At 60.4% G+C, this 18485-nt stretch overlaps 3 protein-coding genes across 3 annotated transcripts; 2 read left to right on the top strand and 1 right to left on the bottom strand.

Annotated features, from left to right (window-relative positions):
- Positions 1-891: 891 nt before the first annotated feature.
- On the top strand, positions 892-5425 carry ABHD14A (abhydrolase domain containing 14A). Its single transcript, XM_087824689.1, has 5 exons — positions 892-1004; positions 3071-3282; positions 3453-3568; positions 4667-4902; positions 5098-5425. Exons 1-5 carry the CDS (start codon positions 936-938, stop codon positions 5278-5280), a joined length of 816 nt encoding a protein of 271 aa, XP_087680815.1. The 5' UTR covers positions 892-935; the 3' UTR covers positions 5281-5425.
- Positions 5426-7067: 1642 nt separating this feature from the next.
- On the top strand, positions 7068-11535 carry ACY1 (aminoacylase 1). The gene is made up of 14 exons (XM_016216893.2): positions 7068-7175; positions 7810-7874; positions 7962-8066; positions 8394-8488; positions 8708-8784; positions 8874-8963; positions 9062-9118; positions 9399-9472; positions 9555-9604; positions 9711-9855; positions 9958-10026; positions 10597-10676; positions 10805-10865; positions 10950-11535. The coding sequence occupies exons 1-14, from the start codon at positions 7082-7084 to the stop codon at positions 11112-11114; spliced, it is 1227 nt and encodes a 408-aa protein (XP_016072379.2). The 5' UTR covers positions 7068-7081; the 3' UTR covers positions 11115-11535.
- Positions 11536-15942: 4407 nt separating this feature from the next.
- On the bottom strand, positions 15943-18263 carry RPL29 (ribosomal protein L29). Its single transcript, XM_016216882.2, has 4 exons — positions 18171-18263; positions 17804-17848; positions 17443-17507; positions 15943-16559 (listed from the first exon to the last, which is right to left on the bottom strand). Exons 2-4 carry the CDS (start codon positions 17838-17840, stop codon positions 16062-16064), a joined length of 600 nt encoding a protein of 199 aa, XP_016072368.2. The 5' UTR covers positions 17841-17848; positions 18171-18263; the 3' UTR covers positions 15943-16061.
- Positions 18264-18485: the final 222 nt, after the last annotated feature.

Below are 18485 nucleotides of genomic sequence, written 5' to 3'. Positions count from 1 at the left end.
GGCCGCAATCCGCCGCGGGGCCCATCTTTTCACAGCGGCCTCAGTTTCCCCAAGCCCCTCGGCCCCACGTGCCCGAAGCAGCGGACTGGGCGCTTTCCCCAGACCCGCAGTGGCCTGCCCCACATGCCCACGGCGCGGCTTGAGGAGGGGGGTTCCTTTGGAGTCGCATCCCTGGCGCTCCCTTCTCTCCCCCACCCCCCCCCCCCAGCCTGGGCTGCCCAGGAGCAGGGCTGTGCGCCAGGCGTGCAGTGGAGGCCCGACGGGTCTGAGTGCGAGATTCTGCCGGCCGCCCGCCAGGTAGCCTTGACCGTTTCCCCAGAGCTTGCGAGCCGCTTTCCTCGCCTGCAGAATGGGTGTGAGGTCGCCCGCCTCGCAGGGTGCCAATAAAGGAGCCACCCAGCTATCCGTGCCAGGCCTGGCCACCACGCGGCGCCTCTGCCTCGGGGCAGAGCAGAGGTCGATCGCGGGTCGACGACCCGGACAGGTGCCCCGGGCTGTGGCGCGGCGCGTGCGCCGGTGCGTTTGTAAGGTCAGGGCCGAGCCCCGGTGCTGCTGCGTAACAGTGACGCCTGGCATTCACCCCGCGAGGCCTCCCTGCCAGGCGCTGTCCTAAGGCTTGGCAGGTCCTTGAGTCCGTAACACAACCCTCACAAGCACCCCCCCTTTACAGACGAGAGGTTGAACCAGGGCGCAGACGCTCTGCTCTGCTGGGGAGAAGCTGCCTGGCTCTCCCCGCGGCTCTCCAGTCCAAAGCAATCCGGGAAATCTGGACGAGGGGCCGGGCCTGCAGGCTTTGGGGCGCCGCCCCCAGGTCCCCCGCCGCGGGGGCTGCTCGGCGCGGGGCCGGCGACTGCGGACTGCGCAAGCGCGCCTCGGAGGCTGCGCGCGGGGCGGCCGGTGCGGGCTGCGGCCTGCGGAGCGGGCGACGCGGCGCCATGGCCACCGGACTGTTCGGCTGCTGGTTCCGCGTGGGCGGGGCCCGCCGGGCCCTCTCGGGCAGCCCCGTGAGTGTCCCCGGGGGCCGGCCGGCCCTCCCCACCCTCGCCCCGCGCCCTGGGCGGAGTCCCGGCGGGGCGGGCGCTGGCGCAGGGAGCGCGCTCGTCGGGGCGGGGCGCGCGCGGCCTGCGCTCTGGGGGCCGGGGTGTGGGCGCGGTGCTGGCGGGTGTCGGTCTGTCCGCGGCTTGCTGTCTGAGTATGTCCACTGCGTGTAGCTCAGCGTATGATTTTGCGGGCACGAGCCCTGTGTCTACCGTGTGTGTTTCTGAGGGTCTGGGTGTGTGTCCGTCCGTCCGCCTGTGCACGTGTGTTTCTTACGTTCATGTGTAGTTTTAGGGTTGTGCGGATGGCGGTGTTCTTGAAATTTGAGGTTCTGCATGTGAGTTTGAAGCCGTGTGTGTGTCTGTGTGTCTGTCTGTCCGGCTGCCTTCCTGATGCCTGACGGTGCGCATGATTTTGAGGGTGTGTATTTCGTTTCAAGGGATCGATTTCGCACAGGCCAGTGCCAGTCAGAGGTGTGTCTAAGTGCAGGGAATAGCTTGCGCGAGAGAAAATCCGGTGCGGGCAAAACTCGGTAGTTGTGTGCAGTCGCGTACACCTGTGTGTCACTGCCGACGCGTGTGCCAAGGCCTAAGCGTGTGCTGCTCCACCCTCAGCCCCAGCCCCTAGATCTGTAGCTAGCGAGACCAGGTTGCCTGCTGCTGGCAGGGTAAGGTTGTCTAGGGCTCCAGCCCCCTGGGCTGCCCAGGCGACAGCCGAATTCCCACCCCTCCCAACCTGGAGAGGCCCCCTGTGGCCCAGTCTCCGCTGCAAGGAGGGGCCAGCGCCCAAGCCTGGTCTCGTGGGAACCTAAGCCAACCGCGTTGGAGGCCCGCATCCCAGTCAGTTCCTGGTCAGAAAGAAGAGAGAAGCTCCTTCTTCCTCCGCTCAGCTCCTGGGTCCCACCTGACTCCAGAGCTTGGGAATGGGGGCTTAGGAAGCATCCTGAGATGTGGGTGGGGCTGCAGACTGGTCCCCGGTCCAGCTGAGGCCATGCCCCGGTGGCTCTGAAAAGAGATGTGTTTGCTGGAACCTGGGAACAAGCAGGGGTGCTCCTCCTAGGCCCACAAAGTGATGACAGGCCAGCCCCAAGGCAAGTGCACTGTATTGTTGAAACCTTGCGGGAGGCTTGGGCCGCCTGGGACTATCCTGTCCATTCTGCTGACCAACTGAAGACTCGGGCTGGGAAGTGCGGAGCAGAGCCTCAAAGCCAGGGCTGACTGCTCTGCCTGGGTCCTGGCCCTGAGGCCTGTCCTCTGGGCTGGCAAAGGACCCTGGCTGGAGGAGTCCTGAAGCTAGCTACTTGGCATGAAGCTGGGAGGGTGGGGGGTGTTCATCTCTCCAGCCTCCATGCTGCCCTTTCCCCGTCTGTGCCATTCTCCTGCCTGGGCCCACCCACCTCCTGCCTCAGCCTCTCCATGAGCCTCCTCCCCACTTCACGCTTCACCTCAGCAGGGCGGAAAATTAAATATTCCCATCCATTGTAAAGCACGTTCTGATTTCAGCACTAGAATACGCAGTGTGATAAAAAGAGCCATTTTCAAACAAGCCCTCAGGGGGAGTCTCTCACCTTTGAGGACCCTCACCAGTTCCACTAGCAAGGCTCCGGCTCATCCGTCACCTCCCAGCTCCACGCTTTCCTCTTTGGCAAGCCAAGTGTGTCCCACTGGTAGGAGTCCAGCCCTGGGTTCAAATCCCAGTTCCCCTGCTTGCTAGCACTCTGCACTTTGAGCAAGAGAATCTCCCGAAGCTCAAAGTTTCCTATTAAGAGACCTATAATAATAGTGGCCTTTGGCATGCTGTGTGCCAGGGGGGCATCTCAGGTGCTCTTTCGCACACTGCGGGGTACCTGAACCCTCACCCTGGCATGTGGAGCAGTTGGGTTTGAACCCTCAGACCCCTGCCCAGAGCAGGAGAAAGGGCAAAGGCTAAGCTCTTCCTCTGCTGGGGGATTCGGGTAGGGTTTAGGTGTGGGGTCCAGGAGTCCACGTGGGGCCTCAGCCCAGCCTCTTCTCCCTCTCCTCTCCTCCTCCAGACTGTGGTATGGACCGCCATGAGCCGGTCCCAGATAGCCCTGCTGGGCCTGGGCCTGCTGCTCATGCTGCTGCTGTACGTGGGGCTGCCGGGCCCCCCCGAGCACACTTCCTGGCTCTGGAGAGACCCCAATGTCACAATCCTGGCTGGTCTCACCCCTGGCAACTCCCCCATCTTCTACCGTGAGGTTCTCCCACTCCGTCGGTCACGCAGGTGGGTCCTGACCCAGGGGTAGAGTGGAAGGACTAGGCCTGAAGGGAGTCCCTGGGTGGAACCCCAGCTCAACTCAGGGTGCTCAGGGCCTGGGAGGGCAATGGGAGAAGCCTAGGAAGAAGTGGGCCGCTGCCAGACTCTCAGGCCCACCCTCCTCTGTGTGCCCACAGGGTGCAGGTGGTGCTGCTCCACGGAAAAGCCTTTAACTCCCACACGTGGGAGCAGCTGGGCACACTGCAGCTGCTGGCACAGAGGGGCTACCGGGCTGTGGCCCTTGACCTCCCAGGTGAGAGCCCCGACTCCTGGGTCTCCTGGGGAAGGCAGCCTGCAGCAGGTCCAAGGGGACAGCTTCCCAGAAGGGAACTTGGAGGGGTAGGGAAGCCCTAAGATGTGGCCAGGAGGGCATCTGAACCCCAGTATCCAGACGGGCAGTGGCAGGTCACAACACAAGATGGCAACGCAAAAAGGACTGTCTTTATTTTCTGCCTTGAAAACTCGCCTGATTGTCGCACATCACGGAGCAGGTGGAAACATGCCTGAGGTCACTGGGTTGCATGTGGAGATCTCACTGCGCCTTTTATGACAAACCCGGGAGCATTTTGGTTTTTTGGCTGTCAAATGATTTATGCTATCACTCTTGTTATTTGAAAAAACCAAACAAGGGTGACACCCTCAGAGACCGGTGCCACATTTCCTTCCCTCACTTCAGCAGTTTGGGGGAGCCAGACCCCCTCTGGACACTTCCGTGCATAGAGAAACAGACAATATGCAGGATTGTGTGATGGGGGCTGCCAGCACGATTGGTGGCCTGCGATTTAGTGAGTCTATCCGCAGCTTGGTTTTCTCCCCTCTACCGTGTCTCATGGGTCACGCCAGTCGCTGTGATCTTCCTCTCTGTAGTGTGCGCCATCGGAGGGGTGGACAGGTTCTTCTGGCCGTCCCTCTACTGGTGGGTATGTAGATCGGTTTAGAGTTCGCCGTGTCCGTTGAAATGCTTGGGCACCCTTGGACATGCTTCTGTGAGCATGTGGGCAATCATTTCTGTAGCATAGCTACCAAGGACAACCGATGGGGTAAAGGACACTCATCTTTTAAATTCTGACAGTTATTACCTTACCCTCAAAACTGCTCTGTGGATTTTTCCTCCCATCCGTCATGTATGAAAGTTCCCATTTCCCCACACCTTCCCCAACACTGCGCATTATCAGTATTTTAGTTTTGCCAATATGATATGAATGAAAGATGTTTTCCTAGCAGGCCTATTACATCACAAAAAATAGCTCCTGGACATTTGGGGTAGCATGGGCCATGTTCCGCTGCTCCCCACCTCTTTTTTCTGAGCTCCTTCCCAGCCCCCTCAGCTGGTGCCTCCCGCTGCTCCCAGGTTTTGGGAACTCAGCTCCTTCAAAGGAGGCCAGAACGGAGGCAGGGCGGGCGGAGCTGCTGGAGCGCGTGCTGCGGGACCTGGAGGTGCAGAATGCCGTGCTGGTGAGCCCCTCGCTGAGTGGCCGCTATGCCCTGCCCTTCCTGATGCGAGACCACCATCAGCTGCACGGATTCGTGCCCATCGCACCCGCCTCCACCCAGAACTACACTCAGGAACAGTTCTGGGCCGTGAAGGTATGGGAAGAGGGGCTCCAAAGTTCCTGGCTCCCTGTCGTGGGAGGAGAGGACTCAGGACACATGGAGCACACATGGCCCCGTCCCTGATCTGGGTGGAAAAGATGGGTGTTTGGGGAAGATTTCCTAAGGAGATGGCCTGAGGGTTAGTCCCCATCATGCCGTGGGGTTACAGCCCCTTGCCTTGCCCTGCAGACCCCGACTCTCATCCTGTATGGGGAGCTGGACCACATCCTGGCTCGGGAGTCACTGCGGCAGCTCCGCCACCTGCCCAACCACTCTGTGGTGAAGCTGCAGGATGCAGGTCACGCCTGCTACCTCCACAAGCCAAAAGACTTCCACCTTGTCCTCCTTGCCTTCCTTGACCAGCTGCCTTGAGCTCTCCCTCTTAGCCTGGAGGGTCTGGACCAGTCCCCTACCAGGGAGGCAGCCCCTAGGATCAGAGAGCAGAGGCCAGAAGGCCAGGCCCAGTCAGGAGCTCTTATTTTTCTCACAGGCACAATAAATAAAAGCACTTTTGTCATGCCCAGGGAGTGACAGTTCCTATTTCCTGGTGTTGCTTGGGGGGCGGGGGGAGTGGGAGGCAAGTCTGGGACTGTTTTGGGGCTGGGGTCTGGAGGGAGGGCTCCAGCAGCCTGGAAAGGCTAAGAACACGGGCTGCTTCCTAGTCGGCTGCCCTCACCGCTGTGACTCGGTTTCCTCATCTGTAAAATGAGCGTGATAGTAACACCTAGCTCAGAAAGCGGATTTAGGATTGGATGGGTCAGTGGAGCTCTTGGCCTCACAATGCTGGAGTGGGGGTATCACTCCTGCTGTGTGACCCCTGGGATTGGTGGGCAATCCAGGGCCTGGGAGCTGAGCCCAGGGAGTCAGGAATGCAGGGCCAAGGCCGGAGGGGGCTGTGCGCAGCGCTGGGGTGGAGAATGTGGCTTAGCAATTAACAGGGCATCGCTGGTGAACCGCTAAGCCTGCTAGCCCCTGGGCACGCGTGGGTCAGCGGCCCAGACCCTGCCCTGCCCTCCAGCCCGCTTCCTCCGCGCCCAGAGGCTGAAGTCTCTAGCCCTGCCCCTCCCCACGCGGACAGCCCCCGAGCAGGGGCGGAACGGTCTGAGTACAAAGGGCACCGGGCGCACGAGTGAGCAGCCACAGCCCAGCGAGGTGGCCGGCGGGACGCCTGCGCCTCCGTTCTCCCTCTGCGGTGGCCGCCGAGGCCCCGGGAGCCACCTGGAAGGTGAGTTTCCCACCCCTCCCATCAGAGCGTCGCGACCCCTCCCTGCCGCACCCGGCCGCCGCCGCACACTCCCGCGCGGTCGCAGCGGCCGTTCACGCGCCCACACCGCGGGCACCGTGCGCCCGCAGCGCGGCTGGGGACGTTACGCAGTTGCCTCTGCGCACAGGGGCCCGAGGGCCGGGGAGCCCCCCGGAGGGGCCGAGACACCGGCCGGAGGAGCAGGACCCCGGCGGGCGGCGCGGGGCCGCGCGGGCGGCTCAGGCGGGACCGCGCAGCGCCGCCCCCGGGGCGCCAGGGGGCGCCCGCCGCCCCTCGGTCCCGCCCTCCCTTCCGGCCCCGTCCTGACGCCGCCCGAGGGGGAGCCCTTGGGGCGGGGCCCCCGGGACGCTCCGCCAGGCCGGGGCCGGGGGCCGGCAGTCGCCCCGGCCCGGAGCTGGAGGCGGGAGCAGCGGTTCCGGGGCGGGGTCGGGAGCCGAGCCTGGGTTCCGGGGCGCAGGCTGGGGCAGCGGCGGGCGGACGCGCGGGTACTCGCCGCCTTCGGGCCTCCCCGCGACCCCGGCCGGCCACGTGGGGGGCGGGGCGGCCCCGAGCCCGCGACCTCGCTGGGCCCCGAGTCCCGGCCGCAGCCCCCGCGGGGCGGAGAGGCGGGCGCAGGCCCGAGGCCGGCCGAGCGGAGTCGGGGACCTGGGGCTCCCGGCGCGAAACCCGAGCGGTGGGACGGGCGGCTCGGGGAGGGCGGGGGTCAGGCCCGCGCCCCGGCGTTCCCCGCGGCCAGGCGGCCAGGGCACGACCTCCGCGGGCCCGGGGGCTGATGGGCGGTGTCTAAGGTGCAGCGGAGACAGCCGGGCTCCGAGACGGGGCGCCCGCTCCCCGGCGGACGCGCGGGGGCGCCAGCGGCCGGGAGGGTCGGCAGCGCTCGCTTTGCCCCCAGCTTCCACGCGCGGCGCCATGGCCGGCAGGGGCCCCGAGGACGAGCACCCGTCCGTGGCACTCTTCCGCCGGTACCTGCGCATCCGCACCGTCCAGCCGGAGCCCGACTACGGTGAGCGCGCGGCGGGGCACCGGGGGCGGGGACGCCTGTCACCCAGCCGAGCCCCACTCTGCTGCCCCAAATGGCACCGCAACCCCCCTGGACATCCCCCAGGTCAAAGGCTGCGGCAGCCCGTCCAGGCTGTGGAGGGACCGATCCTGCAGAGCCGGGGCTCCTCCCAAGTGACTCCTGGGTGGGGAGGGGAGGCCGAGGCAGCCGCTTGGACGAACAGGCCCTCCAAGTCCACTGGGGCTGGACAAAGGCCACAGCCCTTAGGGAGTCAAGCTTGGTGTCTGGGAACTGTGTGCATGGGTCCAAATTCCTGCTGTGATTTTCCACCTGGGAGATGCCGGGTGGCTTTCCCGTCCCTGCGCCATAACTGCCCCTTCTTTAAGGAACAGGACGCCACCTTCTAACCCTGGACTTCCCGCCTGGCCTTCCACGAAGGGTCACGGATTGGCCCAAATTCGCTTCTCCCGTGGGGGCAGAAATGCAGGTGTCTCTGAGAGATGTGCAGTTGTGTCGAGGCAGCAGCCCATCTGGGGGGGGGTCTGCTCCCCTCTCTGGATGTGCCTCCAAGCTCTGCCTGGGCAGGGGGGAGGAAGCCTGGGAAGGCAGAAGCAGCCCCAAGCCTCTGTGTCCGCAGGGGCCGCTGTCGCCTTCCTCGAGGAGAGAGCCCACCAACTGGGCCTGGGCTGTCAGAAAGTGGAGGTGAGCCCAGGGCCCGGTGTGGGGAGCAGAAGTGGGCCTGGGGCACCTCCATACCCTGCACTGAACTTCCCTCCTGGCCCTCCCCAGGTGGCACCTGGCCGTGTAGTGACCGTGCTGACCTGGCCAGGCAGCAACCCCAAACTTTCCTCCATCTTGCTCAACTCCCACACGGATGTGGTACCTGTCTTCAAGGTGTGTGAGTGTGGGGAGGGAGGGTGGGGATAAGGTGAGGCATACCCCCTCCACCTCAGGGAGCCCTGGTGCTGGTCCTGGCACTGACGCTGACCTCATTGGGCATCATTCCACTTGAGCAGCCTTGGTCCAGCTGCTGTTTCACGCCCAGGTAGGGGTAGAGGTGGGACGCAGAGATGAGGGCTGGCAGTCTGATGCCCTCTTCTTTCGCCTTCACCACCCGCCTGTCAACCCTACAATGGGCTCCTAGGGCAGGACCACAGTTGAGCACAGTGGATTAATGACAGAATGTGGGGCTTGGGTCCCTCTTCCCATCCCTGCCCCCAGGAATACTGGAGTCATGACCCCTTCGAGGCCTTCAAGGATGCCGATGGCTACATCTATGCCAGGGGTGCCCAGGACATGAAGTGTGTCAGCATCCAGTGAGTGTCCTCCCCACAGTGTCCCCGCTGCCCATGGAGTGGCCCAACCTCAAGGCCGAGGAACACCTTGACCCCTACACTGGGCAGGAAGTACAGGACAGGGACTTCCCTGAGTCCCCTGCCAGGCTCTGGCAGAGCAAGGTCCAGGGCCTACAGCTCCAGCCTGCCCGCCTGGTGGCTCCCTCGGCACCTGGCTTACACCCTCTCGCTGCCCCTCAGGTACCTGGAGGCTGTGAGGAGGCTGAAGGCTGAGGGCCACCATTTCCCCAGAACCATCCACATGACCTTTGTGCCAGGTGGGAGTGGCTCCGGGAGGGGCACCTTTAGGGAGAGGGGGGTGTTGGGGGCATGGCTCCCTCATCTCACATCCCTGCTGCTTTTACAGATGAGGAGATTGGGGGTCACCGAGGCATGGAGCTGTTTGTACAGCAGCCCGAGTTCAAGGCCCTCAGGGCTGGCTTTGCCCTGGATGAGGGTGAGCAGGGTGGCAGGTCACTGAGTGGCCAGCGGGATGGGGAGGCTGCTAGTGGGGCTGTGCCACTCCACCCTCTGAACCCCTTCCTCCCTCCTTAGGCCTGGCCAACCCCACTGACGCCTTCGTTGTCTTCTACAGCGAGCGGAGCCCCTGGTGTGAGTACGACTTGGAGGGAGAGGGTGACTGCAGATGGGAGACTAGGCTAGAAGGGGCAGGGGCCCGAGTAGGCCTGGAACCCTGCCTCACAGCCCCTCCTTGCCTGGGCTTCTCCTTCCCGAGCCCCTGAGGGCAGAAACCAGCCCTGTACTGTGCGCTCTGCGGGGACAGAGCCCTGCCAGAGGAGCTGTGAACGAGTTGCAGCCCTGGGCCCACCCAAGGACTGAGTGCTTTCCCAGCCTCCCATGCTGAAGGTACCCCTCCCCCTGCATCTCCCAGGGGTGCGGATCACAAGCACCGGGAAGCCTGGCCATGGCTCCGTATTCATCGAGGACACCGCCGCAGAGAAGCTGGTGGGTGGCCCCGGGGATGGAATCTGGGAGTTCCTGGGACTGTGTCCCGGGCCTCTCTCACATCTAACCTCACACCCCCCAGCACAAGGTCATAGGCTCCATCCTGGCTTTTCGGGAGAAGGAGAGGCAGAGGTGAGGCAGCCTGGGAGGCACCGGGGCTGGGAGCTGTGCCAGACAGGAGGGATGCCAGCCTGGTTTTTATCTGTTGTCCCCTTGCCGCCCCTGCCCCCCACTGCAGGCTGCAGGCAAACCCCCACCTGAAGCTGGGCGCCGTGACCTCTGTGAACCTAACTAAGCTAGAGGGCGGCGTGTCCTATAACGTGGTACCTGCCACCATGAGCGCTGGCTTTGACTTCCGCGTGGCACCGGATGTGGATCTGAAGGTGCCACCACCACCTGGGTTTGGAGGAGGGAGCCTGGGTCCTCAATGCTGTCCTAGAGGCTCAGGGAGAGCCTGAGGGATCAGCTCATCTCCCTTCTCGTAGGCTTTCGAGGAACAGCTTCAGGGCTGGTGCCAGGCAGCTGGCCCGGGGGTCACCTTCGAGTTTGCTCAGGTACCAACCGAATGATGGGGGAGTCGTGGGAGCTGGGGAGACAGGGCCTGTAGGAGTGTGTGCTGGATGTGCTGCACACACCTGGGCGTTGCTTTAGCTGAGAGATTCATGCTAATCCCCTGCCAGCATTTGCTGTGAGGCCGCTGGGTGCCGGGGAGTCAAATGACAGTTCAGTCCTTAGCTCTTACAGCACGAAGGGGGGATAGACATGAGTCAATTTTTACAGGATATTTTTATATAAGTATAAACATATGGTCCAGAAAAGGGTAGGACCTCGAACTGAGAACTGAAATGCGTTTTGGACCAGTCTGAGAGGTCGGGGAGAGCTGTCTTGAGGAGGGGGGCATGGGCTAGGACCTGAAGGATGGACAGCAAGTAGGTAGGCAGAAGGCAGTGAAGGTCCTTCGAGGAACTGGAAGGGGGCCTGTGGCTGGGCTGGCCAGCTGGCTCTCTGGGCAGGTGTGGGAGGTGGGGGTGGGGTGTCCGGTGCTGGGCACATACCCACCCTGTGAAAACAGAGCAAGATGCCCAGGCCTTGTCCTGATCCTGCCACCCTTCTCTTCCCCCCAGAAGTGGACGGAGCCGCGAGTGACATCTACTGATGACTCAGACCCCTGGTGGGCAGCATTCAGTGGGGCCTGCAAGGACATGTGAGCACACTGGCCTGCCTTCCTCTCCCTCCTGCTCTCCGCTGCCTCCTTCCAGCTGCCTTTGCCCCTTCAGTCCTTGCCTTGCCCTCTCCCCTCTGCCTCCCACTCACCAGGCTCTGCCTCTGCAGGAACCTCACTCTGGAGCCCAACATCTGCCCCGCTGCCACCGACGGCCGCTATCTCCGTGCGGTGAGCTGCTCGCATCGCAGCAGGACGGGCAGGGGGGTGGCCTGGACGGTGGCCTTCTCCCTAATGGTTCCCTCTCACCTGCAGGCGGGTGTCCCAGCTCTGGGCTTCTCCCCCATGAACCACACACCTGCGCTGCTGCACGACCACGATGAGCGGCTGCACGAGGCCGTGTTCCTCCGTGGGATTGACATATACACACGGCTGCTGCCTGCCCTGGCCAGTGTGCCCGCCCTGCCCAGCGACAACTGAGCCCACACTCCCCAGCCTCTACCCCTGGAGCTTCCACCCTGACCGGTGCCAAGGACCCCTCTTCTCCCTGCCCCACAATCAAGTCTGTGTGGACAGAGGCCATGAAATACCAATGGCAAGGACATTCATGGAGCAGGGATGCTCATTCCTCTGGGGACATGCCGTTACCATCCCCATGGCAGAGGAGGAAGCTGAACCTAGCTTTGAGTGCTTCCCCCCCACCCCCACTGCTGTGTCCTTTGACACAGTACACCTGTCCTGAACCAGCCACGTCTGTCCAGCAACAAGGTGCCAGCCTTCCTGTTCTCAGTGGCCACCGTATCTATAGGGTGTCCCAAAAAATTTATACACACTTTAACAGCTGATAGCTCACTTGGTGTTTCTTTCTTTTCTGATTTAATAAACACTGCCTTTATAATTATTCAAACTGTGTATACATTTTGGGGGGATACCCTATATATATGTTATGGGATCACGGATACCTTTCCCACTGAGGGGGACACCAAGACACAGATCTCAGGGAGCACATTCAGGACCCAGAGCCAGAGGCCAGCAGGGCCCCTGTGGGACGTGGGGCAGGCAGAGGGACAGCTGGCAAGGCATGACTGCTAGCATTTGTCAACCCTCAGGCGACAGGAAGTGGGTGTGGCCCTGTTCTGGTTTTGGGAGCACAGGTCAGAGGGGCCGGAGCCCTGGCAGACCAGGTCAGTTCATCTTAGGGCCGCCAGCACCCTGGGCAGGGATCATGGGTCAGTGTGTACAGAGTGATCCACAAGGTGGGCATCAGTCGGCCAGCCTGGCCAGGGCCCCAGGCGGTGCCAAGAGTCAGCTGTGAGCCTATGAGCTGAGCCGTTCCTCTAGCTGACCTGGTCTAGTCCTATTCTACCTCCCTGAGCGTGGAGCAGGGGAGACAGGGAAGGCTGGGTTTTAAAGCTCCTACTTGTGGCCAGAAGGGAAGTCCAGAGCCTGCAGGCTCAGTCCTGATAGTAATAATAACGCACCTGCTCGTGGCATTCTGACAAGGAGCCAGGACACTGGCTGGCTTCTCCCCTCCCTGAACCCCCTTCAGAAGCTCTGCTAGACAGCGTGGAGGTCAGGGAGTCAAGATCTGATGCTCAGAGCTGGGACTTGTGCGTCCTACCCAAGAGCTGGAGGGGGAGGCAGCATGCGGCTGTGGCCTAGCTGAAGCTCCTGACCTGGGGTCTCCTGAGATTGGGGCCCAGCCTCCCCCTTCAGACTGAAACAGGGTGAGAGTCTTCACACCCCTATCTTAGGGACCTGAGCGCAGGCCTCACTTTGGAAGCCATCTCACCCGGTGGCCCCAGGCTGGGAGAGACCATCTTCAGGACACAAAACCCGCTCCTGGGCCCTGTCAAGACCCCACCTCCTATCTGACACCAGCTGGCAAGGGGCATGTGGCCACCCACAGAGCACCCAGGATGACAGTCAAGACCTACCAGCCCAGCTCTGGTTGGCAAACTAACACTTCCTGGGGCCCCCCTTGGACCAGCAGGGTTCCAAGGCTCTCTCCACCCCTCTGTAGCTCAGTGGTCTGGAGCACATTTCCTCACCTGTGAAACAGATAACAGTGCTACCTACTTCAGAGGAAAGGGACCACATACTATGGACTGCACCTGTTGCCCAGGGTAATAGCAACCCTTTTTGAGCCTCCCAAGTGCCCAAGGTTCAACCACAAATTACATGACCACTATACTCAAGGCTGGTGTTGAGGATTAACAGTAACTTACACATGCAGTGCATCGCGGGAGGCGATGACATGGGTACCCTGTGCAGCAAGGCAGGTGCTAAAGACATAGAATGGCAGGGTGGGTGGGGTACGGGGCTGACCAGCTCCAGATAGGGGGAAACGCCTTACATCCTTGCCAGGGGCCAGGCAAGGGCCTGTCCAGGAACCATTACATAGTGGGGCACGGGGAGGGGTCGACAGGAAGCACTCTCTGCCTAGCCCGGATGGAGTTTGCAGGTCCAGCAGCAGCCACGCTATGGAACAGTCTCCACACTCTACTCCTCAGGACTGGCTCTTACAATCTCACATACCCCCTCCTCCTTGAGGTGCCCTAAGTGGTCTCCCAGGGGCTTCTGTAGCAGGGAGGTAGCATGTTTGGTTACCAATTGACTGCACTGGAGGCACAGTCCACAGCAACAATACAGACAATTGCAAGAAAAATGGCTGATTAAAAGAAATAATCCAAGTGTTAGTAACAATTTTTTCTGCCATGTTCCCCAGGAGCCTAACTAGTGTGCTAACAGGTAGCCCGGGCTTAGGGTTGGATCACTCAGGGTGTTTACTTTGATTTCATATGTGCTAACAAGAGACATTATTAGCAGATTCATCTGGTATAAGACACAGCCTCCAGTTTGGCTGATGGCAGAGGTGCCTCCCTGTGACAGTGCTGCAGGAAGTGGAAGTCTGAGGCCGGGCCAGAAAGACAAATATTTACAGGGACTTAAATTGGGAGATCGTAGCCGGATCTTTGGATGTGAGTGCAGCCACAGCTGGGAATCTGGCCAGGCTGTGTAAACCACCCGTGTTACAGAGAGAGGTGATGCTTCCTGTTGTGAGGAGGTAATGGGGGGGAGGGGGGACATGCCAGAACAGGGCCCCTACTTCATCCCCTCATTCAGTGGTGCACATACGTCTACATATAGTGTCTCCATGGGTCCCACCTGCATTAGGGTGACAGGGTCCCACTGGGAACTGAGCAGTTCCTCCCCACTTAAGAGCGTGAAATAACTGCCCCAACCGGTAGGATATCCCAGTGTAGATTCCAGTAAATGGTCCCAGTTCCAGGGACAATAGAGCTTGGTGCCCTCATTCTCATGGCCAAGCCACAGAGTCAATCCTTTCAGAAGGGCCCAGCTGCCAGTACACAGGGTCAGGCCAAGGTTCACGCATAATTAACCAAATCACTCTTAACTGGGCCCATTGGCTACTGTGATGTGCTCCTATTTCCACCCAGAGAGTATCAGTAGATGATTGAATGCCAGCTGCCATCCAGGTGGGCGGATACCTGGCTAGAGCCATCGGTGTATCAGGCTCCAACAGAACCTCCTGCTCCTCCTTTGCAGATTGTGGGGCTCTAGACAGGGACAGGGGCAGGAGCATTCAGAGGCTGCATGTATTCAGAGGGCCTCGTAGCTGCTGCATCCCTAGAGGGCATCCTCTGCTGTTGGTGGGCAGGCCATCCGGTCAGCACAGGTGTGAACCACAGCAGGAGCCAGCCAGTGGAACGTGTTCGATCCACCCCTTGATGGCAAGTTCTTACTCTGGCTGCTCCATCCCGGTGTATCTGTTCTCTGCCCCCCTCCACAGTTGGGACCAAAATCCCAGGGGCACTTGCTCCTTTTACTGTTCTTGCTGAATTGCCCCGCCCATGCCTCATGGGTTACTGAGATAGCCAACTCAAATGGCAAAAATGCCTGTGAGAGCCAAGAGCTTTCATCTGTTAGAGCAGAATGTTTGCTCTCAAAAGCAGCCTGTTCTGCTGCCCAGTCCCATGTCCCTTCTTTAAGCAATATAAGGGAAGGCATTGTGCCAAGTGGTATAAAAGTTCACCAACACCCCAGAATTCCCACAAAAGCCTGGACCTCTTTTATATTTTTTTGGTATGGTATTTTTTTGGTTTGTAATTTTCCTATGACAACCTTGGGGACAACACAGGTCTTACTCGACCATTTGACTCCCAAAAACTTTTATGGCAGTGCCCAGGCCTTGAATTTTATGCAATTCACTGTCCGTCTCTTGTAGGTGGTCCAGTCAAGCAGGCAAGTTTTAAAGCAGAGGGAAATGTTCACAAGTCAATCAAGCAGTGACTATTTCTGGGGGACCAATTAATGTTGAGTCCCACAAGAGGCCTCTGATCGCCCCCTATGGTCGTCACCTAAGGACAATCTTGGCCTTCATCCTGTACTTGGGAAGGCGGGAGGCACCCAGCCAGCATAGAATGAAACCCCAGATGGCTTCTGCTCCAACAGTGTCTGCCAGGGTAACCGAGGGTATAGGACGAATTGCTGCTCGGGCCTTAAAGTCCTCCAAATCCTAATACTGCATCTGGCTGAAGGTCAATCATCTCTCAGGTGCCTGAGGCAGCTCCCGGGCTAGGCTCCCAGGCCCTTTTCTTCCTATTGCATTTACTCCCAAGTCTCAGCCCTCCCCGCAGCTCAGACGTGGAGACCAGGCAGTTTTCCAGATCACAAGTGTTTTGTCCCACCACAGGGCTCAGCATGGAGATGAATGTCCAGTACTGTGTAATAGGGGCTCTATGCAGAATCTCTTCCATTCCTGCTGTGAAAGTGGCCTGGTCAGGTCCCTCAACACTGGGGCATAGTCTGCCCAGCGCATGAGCAGCTCTCCAATAATCAGCTGTATTTCTATGGACTGGGAGGCCCCACTTGCCCAGGCCACCCTGCAGGATAGAATGATCCATGGAAGTCTCTCCTCCACACCCAGGGTCCCGAGCACTTGGGGAAGCAGTACAACTCAGGGCAGTGGGCGCCAGCCAGGTACTCTAAGAACAGCCTCAGTGAGGAACACCTCAGGCCAGAGTGCAGAATTCTTCAGCAGGACCCCATCCCTTTCCCATGTGTCAAGACCTAACAAGGATGTCTGGGGTTTCTCTTTCCTCACCAGCCTGCCCCCACCAGTTGTTTGCTACGTCCCCTTTTTCTATTCCAGGAAACTGCCTCCCAGAGGCCCAACCACACACCCTAACTGCCAGGGAAAGCTGAGCTCTCCTCCCATGGAAAATGGAGGTAGCAACCCTCCCTGAACCCCAGTCCCAGCCCTGGATCACAGACACAGGCTGACTGACAGATCCTGACTCAGGTTTATTTGTACAAATAGCACAGGAGGACACCAGCTCCATGCAGACAGTAGCCCGGGGGTCGCACCAGTCCTTCTGTCCTCACATCCGCAGACAGAGGCCTCTACTGTGGAGCCTTCGTGGGGGCCTGGGCACCTTTGGGAGCCGGGGTCTGGGCACCTTTGGGAGCCGGGGCCTGGGCACCTTTGGGAGCCGGAGCCTGGGCACCTTTGGGGGCCGGGGCCTGGGCACCTTTGGGAGCCGGGGCCTGGGCACTTTTGGGAGCTGGAGCCTGAGCTGAAGCTGGGGCTGCACCTGCACCCGCAGCCTGGGGCTGGGTTGGAGCCTTGGCCTTGGCCTTTGGCCGGCTCAGCCTGAGACCCTTGGCGATGCGGGCACGAGCACGTTTCCCAAGCTTGGGGTGAGCGATGTAGGCAAGTCGATTGAGCTTTTGGCTGCTGCCCTTTGGAATCCTGGGCTTGACCTCCTTGGGCTTTACGAGGGCCTTGATAGCCTCAGCGCGCGCACTCATGGCCTTAGCGTTGTTGGCCTGCATCTTCTTCAGGCCCTTCTTGTTGTGCTTCTTGGCAAAGCGCATGTTCCTTAGAAACTTGGGGTCTACCTAGAAGACAATAAAGGTACAGGCACCTATAAGTGCAGCATGTGGGACCCCTTTATCGGGCTCCAGCCGAAGCCTATTGGGCCTTAGACAGCATCAAATCCAACCTTAAATGCTGAAATACCCAACCTTTAGAAACTTACCTGCAGAGAAACTCATACTGCCACCCCAGAAACCAATATCCCACCCTGCTAATGCTACACCCAGACCACATTTTCAGGTCTACATGCCCAGAGCCCAGCAGAGCTCAAATGCAAGTGCAGAAAAAAAAGAATAAATGAAGGCTGCCCTGTCCCCCACCCCCCGTTGTAGGGCTTCAATTTCCTACAGCAGGGCTAGGGTGGAGTTCTGAAACCCCCTCCGGGCCACCCCACCCCTTTAAAGAAAAGTGACAGTTAAACACCAAGCCCAGAACAACAAATTCACAGCGGATGACGCAGACCAAGAGGCCAAAACATGAAAACCAAGGCTCAGTTCTCCTCAGACCCTGCAGCCCCAACCTTCTCAGTTAATCCCCAGAGCTCCCAGCACAGGAAGGGAAGCTGTTCCCAAGCCCGGCACCCAATCAGATCAAGATCCTATGCTGGTCAGTGTGAAATGGACACTTGTAAGGTACATGGTGCACGGTGCACACAGACAAAACCACTCCTTTTCCTCAAGTGCTCGGGGTGGGCAAAGGAGATAGTCCAATTGCCCTCACGAGGCAGGTTGCACCTGACCAGGGGGTTACACCCAGGACTGGAAAAGACCAAGTAAAGCTTTGCTAGCTGACTAAAGGAAAAACAACAACACACACACAAAAAACTGCAGACCAAAGCAAATCAACGACCAGTTAACAATGATGCTCAGGCAGGGTGTGAAGCTAGAGCCAGACAGACACACTTACCCCCTTAAGAGACTCGTATCTTTGTGATCGGGGTTTCTTGATGCCATTTCTGTGCCATTTTCGGGCTGTGGGAGGAAAAAAGGAATTAGATTAAAATAAGGTTTCCTCTAACAAGATTACTCAACAGCTGCCGAGCCTGGAGAAACCCTTACTTCCCAGAGCAGGTCGTCTTCAGACCCGGGGAGCCCCTATCGCTGAGCGCAAAGCACTGTTGGGTATCCCCGGGGACCCCGGGCTTCTAAATCTATATAACCCCAAAGATAACAGTAGGTAAGAACAAAATCGGGCCGAGGACCCCCCCTGCCCCCGGCACCCGCGACCCTCCCACGGTCCGCGGCGGAGGCCGGGCAGAGGAACTTACACTGGTTGTGCGTGGTGTGGTTCTTGGACTTGGCCATGTCTGCGCCTGGAGGACGGGAACGCGGGTCAGGGCTGCGGGCGGGGCCTTCCCGACCCTGAGAGCGTGAGGCCAGGCGCCAGCATGAGGCCTCGCACCTGCGGCCTCGCTCGCTCTCACCACCCGGCTCCAGTCCCCGAAACCGGCATCCCCGCCGCGTCCCCCAAACCCGAGCTCTCCCTCTCCCATCTGCTCGACAACCCGCGGGCGCCGCCTCCGCTCCCCACCGCCAGGCAGCCGGCCTCCCCGTCCCCGTCCCCGCCGCCGCCGCCGCCGCCGCCGCCGCCCGGGAGTCGCGGATGGCTTCGGATACCGCGCGGCCAGTACTCACCCAAGCCCGCGGCTCCCGACGCGCCTGGGACCGGAAGAGAAAGAGGAGGCCGCGGTGCAGCACGGGAAATACGGCCGTGGAGGCCGGAAGGTACCACGGAGAAAGCTTCCCCAGCGCCGGGAAGAAAGGTTCCTAAGGCCGCGAGGGCACGAGTCGGAGGGGAAGGCGGTGCTACGACCTGGCCCCGCCCTTTTCAAGCTCCCCCGGCCCCCCCAGTCCTATTCGAGCTCTTGGGCCCCGGTCTCTTGAAAGACTGAAGGCGAATGGAGTCCTTGAGGAACATGTTAGGCAGGAAGGGGCAGGTTTTTGTTCTTA

This window comes from Miniopterus natalensis, chromosome 15, assembly GCF_054644295.1.
Source record: "Miniopterus natalensis isolate mMinNat1 chromosome 15, mMinNat1.hap1, whole genome shotgun sequence".
Taxonomy (NCBI): Eukaryota; Metazoa; Chordata; class Mammalia; order Chiroptera; family Miniopteridae; genus Miniopterus; species Miniopterus natalensis.
The sequence above is the reverse complement of the archived record's forward strand: the minus strand, read 5'-3'. Positions and strand labels throughout refer to the sequence as shown.